Source organism: Eubalaena glacialis, chromosome 13, assembly GCF_028564815.1.
Source record: "Eubalaena glacialis isolate mEubGla1 chromosome 13, mEubGla1.1.hap2.+ XY, whole genome shotgun sequence".
NCBI classification, from domain to species: Eukaryota; Metazoa; Chordata; class Mammalia; order Artiodactyla; family Balaenidae; genus Eubalaena; species Eubalaena glacialis.
In genome coordinates this window covers 19,535,182-19,548,988 of record NC_083728.1, presented here as the reverse complement: position 1 = coordinate 19,548,988, position 13,807 = coordinate 19,535,182, and the positions used below count along the sequence as shown (strand labels likewise).

The 13,807-nt window shown below is 37.7% G+C and overlaps 1 protein-coding gene across 1 annotated transcript in view; it reads left to right on the top strand.

Moving 5' to 3' along the window:
* The window catches only part of TOP1 (DNA topoisomerase I), an 87,699-nt gene that overhangs the window by 23,667 nt on the left and 50,225 nt on the right, over window positions 1–13,807 (top strand). The window contains exon 3 of the mRNA XM_061208138.1: window positions 6,465–6,567. Coding sequence (XP_061064121.1) covers window positions 6,465–6,567 — 103 coding nt within the window. The remainder of the gene's footprint in view (window positions 1–6,464; window positions 6,568–13,807) is intronic.

Sequence of the window (13,807 nt, the reverse complement as noted above, 5' to 3'; positions counted from 1 at the left end):
TTTTTAAATATAGGAGCATCATGATGCAATACAAACACTGTAGCTTTAAGGTCAATCATTTGACATCTGAGATTTTTGGAGATAGGAAAGGAATTTTAATCCATTTTAGCAAGTCTAAAATTAAGGTTTCTTCTCTGATGACCTAATTTTCTCTGCCTTCACATATACATAGACCAGCATAAATTTTCTGCTTTCAAAATATATCTTTAGGCTAAATTCCTAGATATGGATTGCTGGGTTAAAAGAAAGTATGTGAGTTAGTTCTGCTGGATATTGCCAAATTCCCCCTCTATGGGGGTTATACGAACCATATGCACCTTTTCAGAGATGTTAAGAAGCAAAAATGTGTATTAGATTTGGTGAAATCAGTACTGCCCAGAGTTGTGAAAACTAGAGGTAATACATAAAGCATACTACCTTGTGCAGAATGCACCCTTAGAAAGGGATAACTATTACTCTTGTGTGAAATTGGGAATATTTCCTTATCATAAGAGTAGTAAGAAAATTGAATGAGACAGTGGAAGCACTCTGGCATCGTTCAGCACCTATATTAGTGCCCCTTTTTTCTTGCTTGCCGATGGCTGTTTGGGTTCATATCTTAATTACCTTCCTGGATTGTAAACTCCTTGAAGGCAGAGTGTCTGATGAGTCTTGAGCAGGATGCTTTCGATTTAGGAATACATTCAAAGTAGTTGTAAGCTGAATCAGCCCTCAGAATATAATTCTGAATCTAGTAGTAAAAGGTTGTTGGTTTTTTGCTTTTTGTTTTTGTTTTGCACATTATCCATCAAGTCATTGTGTAATGCTAGCCAGCAACTATTCCTGCAATCTGAGAAGGCACAGATACTTTTACCTCTTTTGTCATTTGGAAGTCTCTTTACTTAAAATCTTTGTTAACCTCAAGGAACATCTTAGGTGACAATAACAGAAAATGTTGATTCCTATTCTCTCTCTCTGTTCATTGACATATCTATTCTTAGGGAGTAACTCTAGTTAAGTTAGAGTGAAAGGAATTAGTTGTTAACGTCTTCTCAAGGCTGCCGTATTTCAGGGATCGATCTTCCTCCCATGTCTTTATCTTGACTTTTGAAGGCTAGGGTTTGAAACACCTGTCATCAAGAGGTTATTGGGTGACCAGAATTCACAATGAATGGGGTTTTCTGGTGACTTAATATACGGTGGTTTGCACCTTTCATTTCTAATCTACCAGTCAAGTTCAAAACAATTCTTTTTGCATTTAACAGATGCTTGAAGTGGCAAGATCCTTTCTCCAAAACATTTTAACAATATCTATTCTTAGATGAATTCCAGTTAAGGGAAAGAGTATGTACTAAAAGTAATCTTCAAGTCCATTAGTATGCTGTCTACAAACATTTTCACTATGGGGGATGTAGATTATTGTGCCCATATCGGCATCTCTTCTGACCAGCATCTTTAGATGTCCCAGTGTTACCTTAAATACAATATGACTTCAGTTAGTTTCATCATTTCCTCACTCTTTTTGTTCTCTTCATTTTTGTTCTGCACAGCTTTCCTGTGTCTTCTTCCAAGGCACCTTGTTCTTGTCACCTCGACTTAAAGTCTTTGAGTCTTCTTTGACTCTTCCCCTGCATTTATTGATTACACATACCAGTGAGTTCCTGGAACTGGATTCTACTTCCTCTTTTTCAACATGCTTTTACGTTTTCTCCTTTCTTCTCAATCCGTTTGTGTTATCACTTTTTTCTAGATTGCTTCAAAAACACTAGCTAGTTATTTTGCTTTTACCTTCTACCCACACTGCCCTTCAATTAATCCTCCTTAAGTATAGCTTTTATTTTGTTCTTTTTCTGCTTGAAGTAGCTCCTTGTCATCCTGAGAGTAGGACACCCTGACTTGGGTTAATTTCATCTATCAGACTTTATCTCTTACTGCTCCTTAACACAAATCCTCTCTTGAACTAGGCTAGTCTTCTCCTTGCTGTACCCTTATATAAGAAGAAAAAATAAGGGATTGGAAGGGACAAAGCTTAAAGATAGTGTTTAACTTTCTATTATGAAAAGTTTCAAGCATATTTAGGTAGAGAGTAGTATAGTGAACTCCCACATATCTTATCTGCTCACTTCAGTAACTATCAACCTCTTGCCAATCTTGTTTTCTCTATTCCCATATTGCTCCAATTTTTTTTTTTTTTTTTTTTGCCTGAGAGTATTTTAAAGCTAACTGCAGACATCCTTCACCTGGAAGTACTTCCGTATGCATCTTTAAAGGTTATTTATCTATCAGTTTACATAGTGCAGATCATCTCTATGGTGGTTTCCGTGTCAGTTGGTAATTTAGCTTGTTTACACACTTTTGGTGTTCATGAGATGCCTCATTCCATTTTGCCTCCCTGTCATTTCTCCTCAGAAGGCCCAGCCTGCCATGTGGAACTATACTATAGCTATTCAAATATTTGAAGAAGTTGTCACATATTATTCTTTTTGGTACCTGTCACAGCACACATAGCACAATTTGAGCATATAGGAGACATGTAATAACATTTTAAATTAGGGGCACTTGGGGTTCAGATCTTTGACCTAGGTCTTATTTGCACTAGTGGAATTTTCAGCTACAGCTTTAAGTTTCTTACCAGACTTTTTGGTTTTATGTTTTTAGATTAGCAATTGAAAGAATTGGGGACCTGGCTTTAAAAATCAATTCTGAGGTTTTGTGCACTTAAAAAAAATAATGTTTTGGGCAGACTGGTTATCTAAAACCTACCTGGAATTATTTTCAACTTATCTTTTACTTAGTTTTCTTTTTCTTTAAATTTAGTGCTTTTTAGTGAGCTAATAATACTTTTTCCTTGTGTACACCAGTACTTGTCAAAATAAATTTTTAAAGCTTGGTAATTTAAAAAAATAACTTCTATTTTTTATTATAAAAGTGACTCATCTTGGGAAAAAATTGGAAAACAAGGCAAAGTATACACACAAAAACTCAAATTGCTCATAAATTTACCACCCAAACTACTTTTAACATTTGGTGTCTATCTTCTGGTCTTTTTCGGACATGTTTATGTGTTTGTTGAATTACACGCAGAGTAATTTTTTTTTTTTTAAATATATTATGTCCCTGCCATATGCTTGCGCCATAATAGCAGATCCTAATGTTCTGTTTCTTGTTTGCTAAATCTGGCCTGTAAACAAAATCAAACAACACAGACTTCATTCTAGGTTGTAGTGCTGGTGGCATGTTTTGTCATTATTATGGTTTTAACCATAAGTGCTAGTTGGGCGCAGAAATAGTGAGGGTATTAATTATTGTCAAGTGAACAGGGGCCACCAACTTTGTATCAGATTGACTCAGCATTTTAAAATTTTAGACTTGAGATTTTCAGAAGTTGGAGGGTTCTTTATGCTACATGGAAGACTGGGTTCAAGTCCTACTTCTGACACCATATGATTTTATTTTCCCATCTCTGTGGGATGAGAATTTCTTACAGCTAGGGGTACGGTCATGCAAATTTCTGTTTCCCTAGGGCCTGGCACAGAATAGATACTTAATGGATTGTGCCAAATGTGGCTTCTTTTTTTGCTGTGAGCCAGGAGTAGTGTAAACACACTACTATACATTATTATATACACTATACATTATTATACATTATAATAATGTATAATAATTGAGAGCCTATACATTATTGTTAGTTATCTATTGCTATTAAACATGTTATCTCAAAATTTAATGGCTTAAAATAACAAACATTTGTCTTACACAGTTTGTGTGAACCAGGAATCCAGGAACAGCTTAGCTGGGTGGTTTTGGCTCAGAGTCTGAGACTGCAGTCATCTGAAGGCTTAATTGAGGACCCACTTCCAAGGTGGTTCAATCGCATAGCTATTGTCGGGAAGTTTCAGTTCCTCACCACATGGGCCTCTCCATAGGGCTGCTTGGATGTCCTAACAGTATGGCGACTGGATTCCTCCAGGGCAAGGAGAAAGATCCAGTGCCTTTTATGACCTGGTGTTAGAAGTTGCACACTGACATTTCCACTTTATCCTGTTTTTAGGAGTGAGTCACTAAGTCCAGCCCATATTTAAGGAGAAGGAAATTAGGCCACACCTTGAAAGGAAGAGTATCAAAGAATCTGTTGGACATATTTTAAAACTACCACATGTGTTGGATACATAAACTTCTAATTGATTCATATTCAACATTGGGGTGACCTGTCCCCAGTGAGCTGCATTTTTAGTATGCCCTTGGGTTAATTCTGATACACTAAAATTTGAGAGTCATAACCTAAAAAAGTGGAGAGAGATACCATGTCCGTGGATGCAAAGACACAGTAATGTTTTGATGTCACATCTCTCCAAATTGTCCTATGAACACAAACTCCCAGCTGGCTTTTTTTTTTTTTTTTTTTTTTAAAGAAATCAACCAGCTGAATCTAAAATTTATATGGAAATACAGAAGACAGAATAGCCAAAACAATTTTGAAAAAGAACAAAGTTAAAGTACTTATATTACCTGATATCAAAACTTACTATGGAAAAAAGCTCTACTGTGAAGCTTTAGTAGTCAAGATAGTGTGTGTGTGTGTGTGTGTGTGTGTGTGTGTGTGTGTAGGATAAAATGGGGTCCAGAAACAGATCTATGATTATGTGGTCATTTCATTTCCAGTAAAGAGGCCTAAGGCAATTCAATGGAGAAAAGGCAGTCTTTTCAAGAAATGGTGCTAGAACCAGACATCTTTATAGATTAAAAAAATGTTCCCTGTTCCTTACCTCTGTAAAAGTCCTAGAAAAAAAGAATATTCACAATACACATGTCTAACCAAAAATTTGTAATGGATAATGTATAAAGAACCCTTACAACTTGGGAATAAGACAACTTTTTTTAAGTGGGGGAAAGATTTGAAGAGATACTTCACTGAAAGAGATATGTGAGCGGCCAATCTGCACTTGAAAAGTTGCCCATCATTTAATCAGGAAACTGGATTAAAACCACAGTGAGAGGGACTTCCCTGGTGGCGCAGTGGTTAAGAATCCACCTGCTGATGCAGGGAACACAGGTTCGAGCCCTGGCCCAGGAAGATCCCACATGCCACAGAGCAGCTAAACCCGTGCACCACAACTACTGAGTCTGCACTCTAGAGCCCGTGAGCCACAACTGCTAAGCCCGTGTGCCACAACTACTGAAGCCCGCGCGCCTAGAGCCCATGCTCCGCAACAAGAGAAGCCACCGCAATGAGAAGCCTGCACACTGCAATGAAGAGTAGCCCCCGCTCATTGCAACTAGAGAAAGCCTGTGCGCAACAATGAAGACCCAACACAGCCAAAAATTAATTAATTAATTAATTAATTTTTTTTAAAAAAAGCGCCACAGTGAGATACCACTGCATACCTGCTAGAATGGCTAAAATTAGAGACTGATAATACTAGGTATTGGTGAGAATTTGTAGCAGTTGGAACTCTAATCCGTTGTTGGTGGGAATGTGTAATGCTACAATCACTTGGGAATACAGTTTGGCAGTTTGCTATCAGATTAAACATACACTTACCGTATGACCCTATAACTTCACTATTAAGTACGTATCCAAGAGAAATGAAAACACATCTACACAAAGACTTGTGTATGAAAGTTCGTAACAGATTTATTCGTAAAAACCAATGCCTGAAAACAACTCAGATGTCCATCAACAGGTGAATGGATAAATAAATTGCAGTGTATCCACACAATAGGGTACCATTCTAATAAAAATCTAACCAATTACTGATACATCCAGCAACATGGTTGAATGTCAAAAATATTTTGCTAAGCGTAAGAAGTCAGACACAAAAGAGTAAATTCTGTAATTTCATTCATATGAAACTAGAAATGTAGACAAATCTAATCCATTGTGCTAGCAGATCAGTGGTTGCTTCAGGCTGGTAATGGAAAATGGGGATTGACTGGGAATGGGCACAAGGGAGACTTCCGGGGATGATGGAATTGTTCTAAATTTTGATTGTGGTGGAGATTATATCTGTGCATATGTTTGCTAGACTTATCACACTGTATCTTTGAAATGTGTATATCTTACTGTATAGAAATTATACTTCATTAAAGTTGATTTAAAAACAGGTATCCCTTACGGTTTGAATTTTCCAGAAGTTACATAGATAACCATCTGATCTTGAAAGTCAGTGTTCAAGATTTATCCCTTCAAATCATTTATGGCTTAGTCTTCATAGTACCAGATCTAGGAGAAGAACACCAAACTGTTGCTTCCTTTTACGGTAGAATTGGCTCCCCTCCTCTTCCTGCTTATTTGTAACACGTCGTGGTTTTAGAGGCAGGGTAATGGGATGTCTTGTCTGGGCTGCTTTGTGAAATCTTTCCCTCCAATGGAATGTGCTGTTATGGCTACCATGCCGTTTAAATCTTGACCAGCTTGTCAAGGTAGGTGGGCAGGAGATATAGCTCATGACTGCTCTTTACTGACTCATCTCTTATGGTTACAGATTCTCATAAACACAAAGATAAACATAAAGATCGAGAACACCGGCACAAAGAGCACAAGAAGGACAAGGAGAAGGACCGAGAAAAGTCCAAGCATAGCAACAGGTAAGGGTTGAACCAGCAAGTCCCTCATCATACAGCAGTGGGTTGGCTATGGCTTGGCTCACCTGCAACAGGCCTTAACTTGAACCACAGGTAAATACCATGGATAGCAAAGTCAGCAGAGACTTTGATTCCAGAGTTGTTAAGAGGATGGCCTTGATAATTCAGGCCTTACTGGGGATGCCATTTTTCAGATCAGGATGTACAAAGCAACTATGGTGAATTGTTAACACATGATGGCATTTAATCAAGTGTCCAGAGAGCTTGCCTTGATAAAAGGTGACTGGATTGGAGACTTGATAGATATACATTTTTCTTCTTTCCATACTTTAAAGGGTATAAATTTAAAAATTCTTAACTTAGGCTTCCATGGTTTGTAAGCCCCTGAAATCATATACAAAAGGTTGGGTATATGAGATATTCCTGGAGAGAACATTCCTAGCTTTCGTCAGGTTACCAGAAGAGTTCAGCTCTCACAAAAGCCAATAACCACCAATGTAAATGAAACTCAGTGGTGCTGCCCTCTGGGATCCAAAGGAATCAGAAAGATGTTTTCTTGTTCATTTTGCTTCCATTTTTTTTGGTGTAGGAGACAAGTGGTTAAGCCCAGAGACTTAGGGTATCTTTGGATATAGGACCACTTATTGAAAATGAGGACTTAAACTTCCATTTTGAGTTAAAGGCAGTTGTTGGTGAGAAAGCCATAGGGTATTCTCATAGTGGCCGAAGTTTTGTTAGAGCGAACATAAAGTTCAGTCATTTATTGGCACAAGTGCCTGTAGCCTAGAGTCTCTTAGAACTACTTCATTAGGTTGGCTTATTGTCTGTAGACAAGATATTTTCAACATAAATAATGGTCAAAAGTTTCTTGTCCAATATATACAGAAATCTTCTACAAATAAATAAAAATTAGGCAGATAATCCAACAGAAAAATTTATGAGAGGACTGAGTAAGCTCTTCACAAAAGAAGATATCCACATGGCCAATAAAAATACTAGAAGACGCTCAACATTATTCATCAGGGAAATGCAACCTCAATATAATATCCTACACATTGTAATAATGGCTAAATATTAAAATAACGCTAATACCAAGATCTTACGATGACGTGGATCAATCCCATTTCTGATGGGACTATAAATTGTTAAATCATTTTGGAAAACTACTTAGCAGTGTCTTCTAAAGTTAACATATGTATACCCTCTAACCTAAGAATTCCGTTCCTGAATGTGTTCTCAACAGAAATGTGTGTATTTGTGCACCAAAGGGCATGTACAAAGCTCTCCAGAGCTGCGTTGCTTTTAATAGCCCCAAAGTGAAAATCTCCTAAATGCTCGTTAATAGTAAAATGGATAAAGTGTGGTATATTCACATCTTAGGATACTATATATAAATAAATATGAAATAACTACTGTTAAAGTAATAAGCATAGGTGAATTCCACAAACCTATGTTGAGTGAAAGAAACCAGCCAAAAAATATATATTGTATGCTTCAATTTACTTGAAGTTCAAAAACAAAAAAATTAATCAAGACCTTTAGAATTCAGGGTCATGGTTATCTTTGGGAAGGAAGGAAGGGTAGCAATTGTAAAATGGTATGAGGGGAACTTCTGGTGGGGTATCAATGGTATTTTTCTTAACTTTGGTAATCACATATTTATCGTTATTTTGTGATAACTGAACTCTGCACATACGATCAGAATATAATTATGTGTATATGCTACTTTTATTTTTTAAAGTTATAAAAAAATAAGGCTTATCAAGAAAAAAGATAAAGTGAGAATTCTAAGTCTGTTCTTTTTATGAGTAATGAAAAATTTTTACATATTTTAAATGAAAATTTTAAATTAATAAGTCTTTATGAATCATTAAAATAACCAGATTAATTTCTCTAGTGAGGATGTTTCTTCACAAAATCATCTATCACTCCTGTGGTCAGTCTTTTTTTTAATTTTTAAATTTTATTTCTTTTTTTCTTAACTTTTTGGCAGCGTTGGGTCTTCATTGCTGCACGCAGGCTTTCTCTAGTCACGGCGAGCAGGGGCTACTCTTCGCTGCGGTGTGTGGGCTTCTCATTGCGGTAGCTTCTCTTGTTTCAGAGCATGGGCCCTAGGGTGCGTGGGCTTCAGTAGTCGTGACGCGTGGGCTCAGTAGTTGCGGCGCACGAGCTCTAGGGTGCATGGGCTTCAGTAGTTGGGGCACGTGGGCTCAGTAGTTGCGGCGTGTGGGCTCTAGGGCGCGTGAGCTTCAGTAGTTGTGACACGTGGGCTCAGTAGTTGTGGCTCGCAGGCTCTAGAGCGCAGGCACCGTAGTTGTGGTGCATGGGCTTAGTTGCTCCACGGCATGTGGGATCTTCCTGGACCAAGGATCAAACCCATGTCCCCTGCATTGGCAGGTGGATCCTTAATCACTGTGCCACCAGGGAAGTCCACTCCTGTGGTCTTTCCCCACCACTCACTCATTTCTTACCACTTGATTATCTAGTTTCCATTTTCATTAGTCTAGTGATTTTAATTTTAGTAGTTGAATCCAGTCTCAGTTCACATGCATCTTTTCTTCAGTTTGTAGGTGTCCAGCCTATATTAATATCTACCAAAGTAGATTTGAGAGCAAAGAATATTGCCAGTAATGAAGAAGTTCATTTCATAATGATAAAAAGGGACCAATTAATCAGGAGGAAATAGCAGTTGTAAATGTTTATACACTGATATCAGAGCCTCAAAATACATGAAATAAAAACTGACAGAATTGCAAAGAGAAATAATTCATATTTATAGTTAGATTTTACTACCTCTTTCTCAATTGATAAGCAGAGAGAAAATCATTAAGGATATAGAAGACTTTGAACATCATCAACCAACCTGATTTAATTGACATTTATAGAATATTACGCTCAACAGTGAAATACAAATGGAACATTTGCCAAGATATACCATATTCTGGGCCCAGGCCTTCTCCTTGAAACCAGCTTCCCTTGGCTTTCCACTTTTCTGGCCACCTTTTTCATCTTCTCATTCCAGTTCACAGAGTGATTCTCTAAGTCTTTGGCTCTCTTCCTCTGCCACCTCTCTTGCCATTTACCCTTCTCTCACGTTCCATTCCCAGTCTCCCTGAACTTCTTTTCAGTTCCCCAAACACAGCATGTCTTCTGAATACTCCAGGTTTTAAAATATGCTGTTACTGATTCTGGAATACTCTGTTGCCCTCTTAAGAACATTCTTTTAGTTGCAGCATAGAGTTTACTTCTTTCAGGTATCCTTTCTGCCCTCCACCCTCATATTAAAGTGCCATTTTTATGAGTTCTCTCGCACCTTGAATATATCCCTATCATAGTAATTACCAGTTGTGGTGGTGTTGTAATTGTCTCTTTACTTTTCTGTGTGCCTTATTAGACTCTTGAGGTCCCTGCGAACAATGTTGGGATCTGTTGTATTCATTTTACATCCTCAAGGCTTAGTATAGTACCTGGCAGATAGGTGGTACTTAGTAGTGTATGTTTATTGAATCAATGAGTGGTTGACCTACGGTTACACCAGTTACCATCTTCTCTCTCCTTTTCACGTATTCTCAATTCTATAGGATGGTTCCCTTTGGCCATCCCACATTTCAAATACCTTTTTTTGTGTGTGTGTGGTGAAATATGCATAACATAAAGTTTGCCATTTTGAAGTGGCATTAAGTACATTCACCATATTGTGCAACCATCCCCAGTATCCATCTTCAGAACTTTATCATCATCCCAAATAATCTCTGAACCTCTTAAATAATACCTCCTTATCCCCCCTTGCCCCCATCCATTAGCAACTTCTATTTTCTATCTGTGAATTTTTCCACTCTAGCTACCTCATGTAAGTGGAATCTTAAAATATTTGTCATTTTTGTGTCTGGCTTATTTTCCTTAGCATAATGTTTTCAAGGTTCATCCATTTTGTCAAATATCAGAATTCCATTCCTTTTTATAGTTGACTAATATTTCGTTGTATGTCTACCACATTTTAAAAAATTCATTCATCTGTTGATGGATACTTGGGGTTGTTTCTACCTGTTGGCTATTGTGAATAATGCTGCTAAGAACATGGGTGTACAAGTATCTGTTTGAGTCCCTGCTTTCAGTTCTTTTGGGTGTATACTTAGGAGTAGAATTGCTGATCATGTCAAACAAGAATTATCTTGCTTGCCATCTTTATGATGTGCTAGTTGATGTGAAGTGCCAAAAAATGTGAGATAGTATTGACCATGAAGAACTTCATCATCTGAGGAAAATGCTTATAGATCAGATGAAGAAAAACTAATTTTCATGTTACCTGAAATCTGTCCAGAAAGACTTTAAAAAGATAGAAGTTATTATTTAAACCATAAGCTTTTTTTTTTTTTTTTTTTAAAGTTGAGAATTATGTTTTATTTGATGGACTTGCTAAGGACTTAAGCCTGGAAGACAGCCTCTCAGATGACTCTGAGGGACTGCTCTGAAGAGGTAAGGGAGGAGCCAGGATACATAGGAGTTTTTGCAAGAAACCAGGTAGTAGGAACATCAAAAGATTATTGTTAATTAAAGAAAAACAGGGACTTCCCTGGTGGTCCAGTGGTTAAGACTCCAGGCTTCCACTGCAGGGGGTGTGGGTTCGATCCGTGTAAACCATAAGCTTTTAAAAATGGATCTCTTACTCTCTGACAAATCTTACTTCACCAACCATAATTTGCAATTGTGATGGGAGAAAAGATTAGGTAGAAGTGGCATAAAAGGCTTTGGGACATAAATTTGGCCCTCTCCTGTTTTACCAGAATCTCCTTTTTAAAAATAAAGGATGTAATTTTGGCATAATTTTTCTTGAAAAGTCCACAATGGTTTCTTGCCTGTATCTAGGAGAAGGCCTCTGGTCTGGTCTATCCACTTAGGTCTCATGAGATCTTGACTAGGTTATCTAACCTTCCTCAACTGAGCTTTTTCGTCTTCCTTAGTTTCCTCATATTAATACATGCTTCAGAAGGGACCCTGGGAGTCAGTAAGTATGAAAGCTGTTTAACTGTGATCTGCTCTACAGATGTGAAGAGATAAGATTTTGTACATCTATTAAAAGCATACTTTTCCAAGATTATAGCATAGGCAATCAAGAAATTGTTCTACGCAATTTTGTGCCTTTTAATATTTTCTTCATTTCTAATCAGAATACTTGAGAAAACAGTAACCTATTTGCCAAAAGGCATTGGAAGAACCTGCTCTGAGTTTCTGTTTATATATGACTAAATCTAGCCCTGGATCTCTAATTCACATGTGAGTAAGTTTAAGACAGTTGAACCAGATGCTGTGTTGTAAGCAGACTTTTAAATGCTTCCTGTTTTGACCTCTCCTGACACACTACCTCTTTGCAGCACAGCAAGTGTGTTGGTTATGGTCCAGTAAAATCCTGTACACTGTGTTCCTTTTTAAGTGACTTCTGATCTTAACGGTAGTTTTGGGTTTCTTCATTTTTCTTCTTAGCACATTAAGGAAACCTTGAGGATTGTTTAATCACCTCTGAAGCCCAGGATAATTAAGATGTAGCATGTTCTGTTCCAAAATGCTGCACTTTATTTTAACACTTTGCTCATCAACCCTGCCTAATTTTGTGGCTATCTATTATGAGGAAACAAGTTCTACAGTAATGTGTATCTATATTCCCTCCTTCTCTGCTAGATATTAGCATCAGTCATTTTTCATTAGGCTACACTTAGGACCCAAATCCAGGAGGCCTCTTTGTCCTGCATAGTAATATGTACTGCATATTTGGAGTGTCAGAGGATGGGAAACAAGCCTTTCAGAGATAGAATGGGATTTAGACCTACCTCTTAGGAGATCCCATCTTATTCATATGCTTTCTCCTTTTATTATTCTAATTCAAGGTGCAAAATGGGGGAAGGGGTGTTAAAGATCATTCCACCTCATCTCTTTTTTGTGTGGACATGAGTCTGAGGTGACCTGCCCAAAGTCACATGGCAGGGTGGTGGCAGAGCGAGGATGAGAGACCAGGGCTTCTGAGTCCTAGTATGATTTTTCTCCCACTACATTATTCCTTCCAGTAAAAAACAAAACAAAACAAAACAATCTCCCTCCCTAAGAGAGGTTAGTTGTGTTGCTAAACTATCTGTGTTTAAATATGAGCATCTCTTTCTCATATGCATATTGTAGGCAGCTTAGGTTTTAAAATGCCAGATCATTTCCGGTGCTGCCTCTTTCTTTGGGCCCCAAATCCCTAAAGTTTTTGGCATTAGAAGTATTAATCTCATTAAATTCTGACCCTGTGAAAACCCCATCTCTGACTCTTTGGCCTATAACATCACAGGAAGTTTCTACCAAAGTCAAATAAAAATAATTTCTTCTGATATTTGTCTCTGATACTGCTTCTTTCCATTAGCGTTGATATTTAGCACTTGAGGTCCTTTAAAGCAATATATAAATCCTCTCTAAAGAAATAAAAGGAATACTCTTACTAGATGCTAAGGAATCACTGGGCTTGTAGGACCTCACCAGATACTTCTCTTGAAAGGTTGCATTCTTAGCATAAATTATCTTTAATACTAGACCTCATATATACAACATCATTAAAAGCAATTGGGGGGGGAGGCTTGAATTTAGAAAACAAAGGACTGTCACATGTGAAATATAAGATTTCTCCTGCTAGCTTTTGACTGTGTGCATCTCTTGTCATTTTTAAACCTGACGCTCAGGGTGGAGTGACAATTTTGTGGAAGGCCAGGGAAGATAGAAAGAACTACTGTGAAACAGTAAGGGAAGTGCTTTTCCAGCCACATGGGCAGTGCTAATTTATACAGTCAGTGTGAGAATAAGGATGCTTTTGGTTTCTGCTTTCCCTGCAGTTCCAAATCCTACCTGAATTAGAGTTGAGAGAACATAGGCTCGTAGGGAAATGCACTGGAATTAAGCAACTGGTTCTCAGATTAGGGGCAGTTTTTCTGAAAGTAATCACATTTAAAAGATGTGTTTACTGCTTTTTTTGTGAGCTGTTGCTGCAGCCCTCCATTTATCTACATGTCCCTATATCAACCTGTCTGGGGGAAATGGACAGTTAACATAGGTAAATAGAGAAGATTGGGTAGTTTAGAAATGAGAAAACTGAGTACCACCACCATTCACATGGGAGTCAATGTGATGTAGTGGAAAGCACACTAAAATAGAAGTGGAGAGGCTAGGTTCTATCATTTACTAGCTGTGTGTCCTTATCCAAGCCGCTTAACTTCTGGGT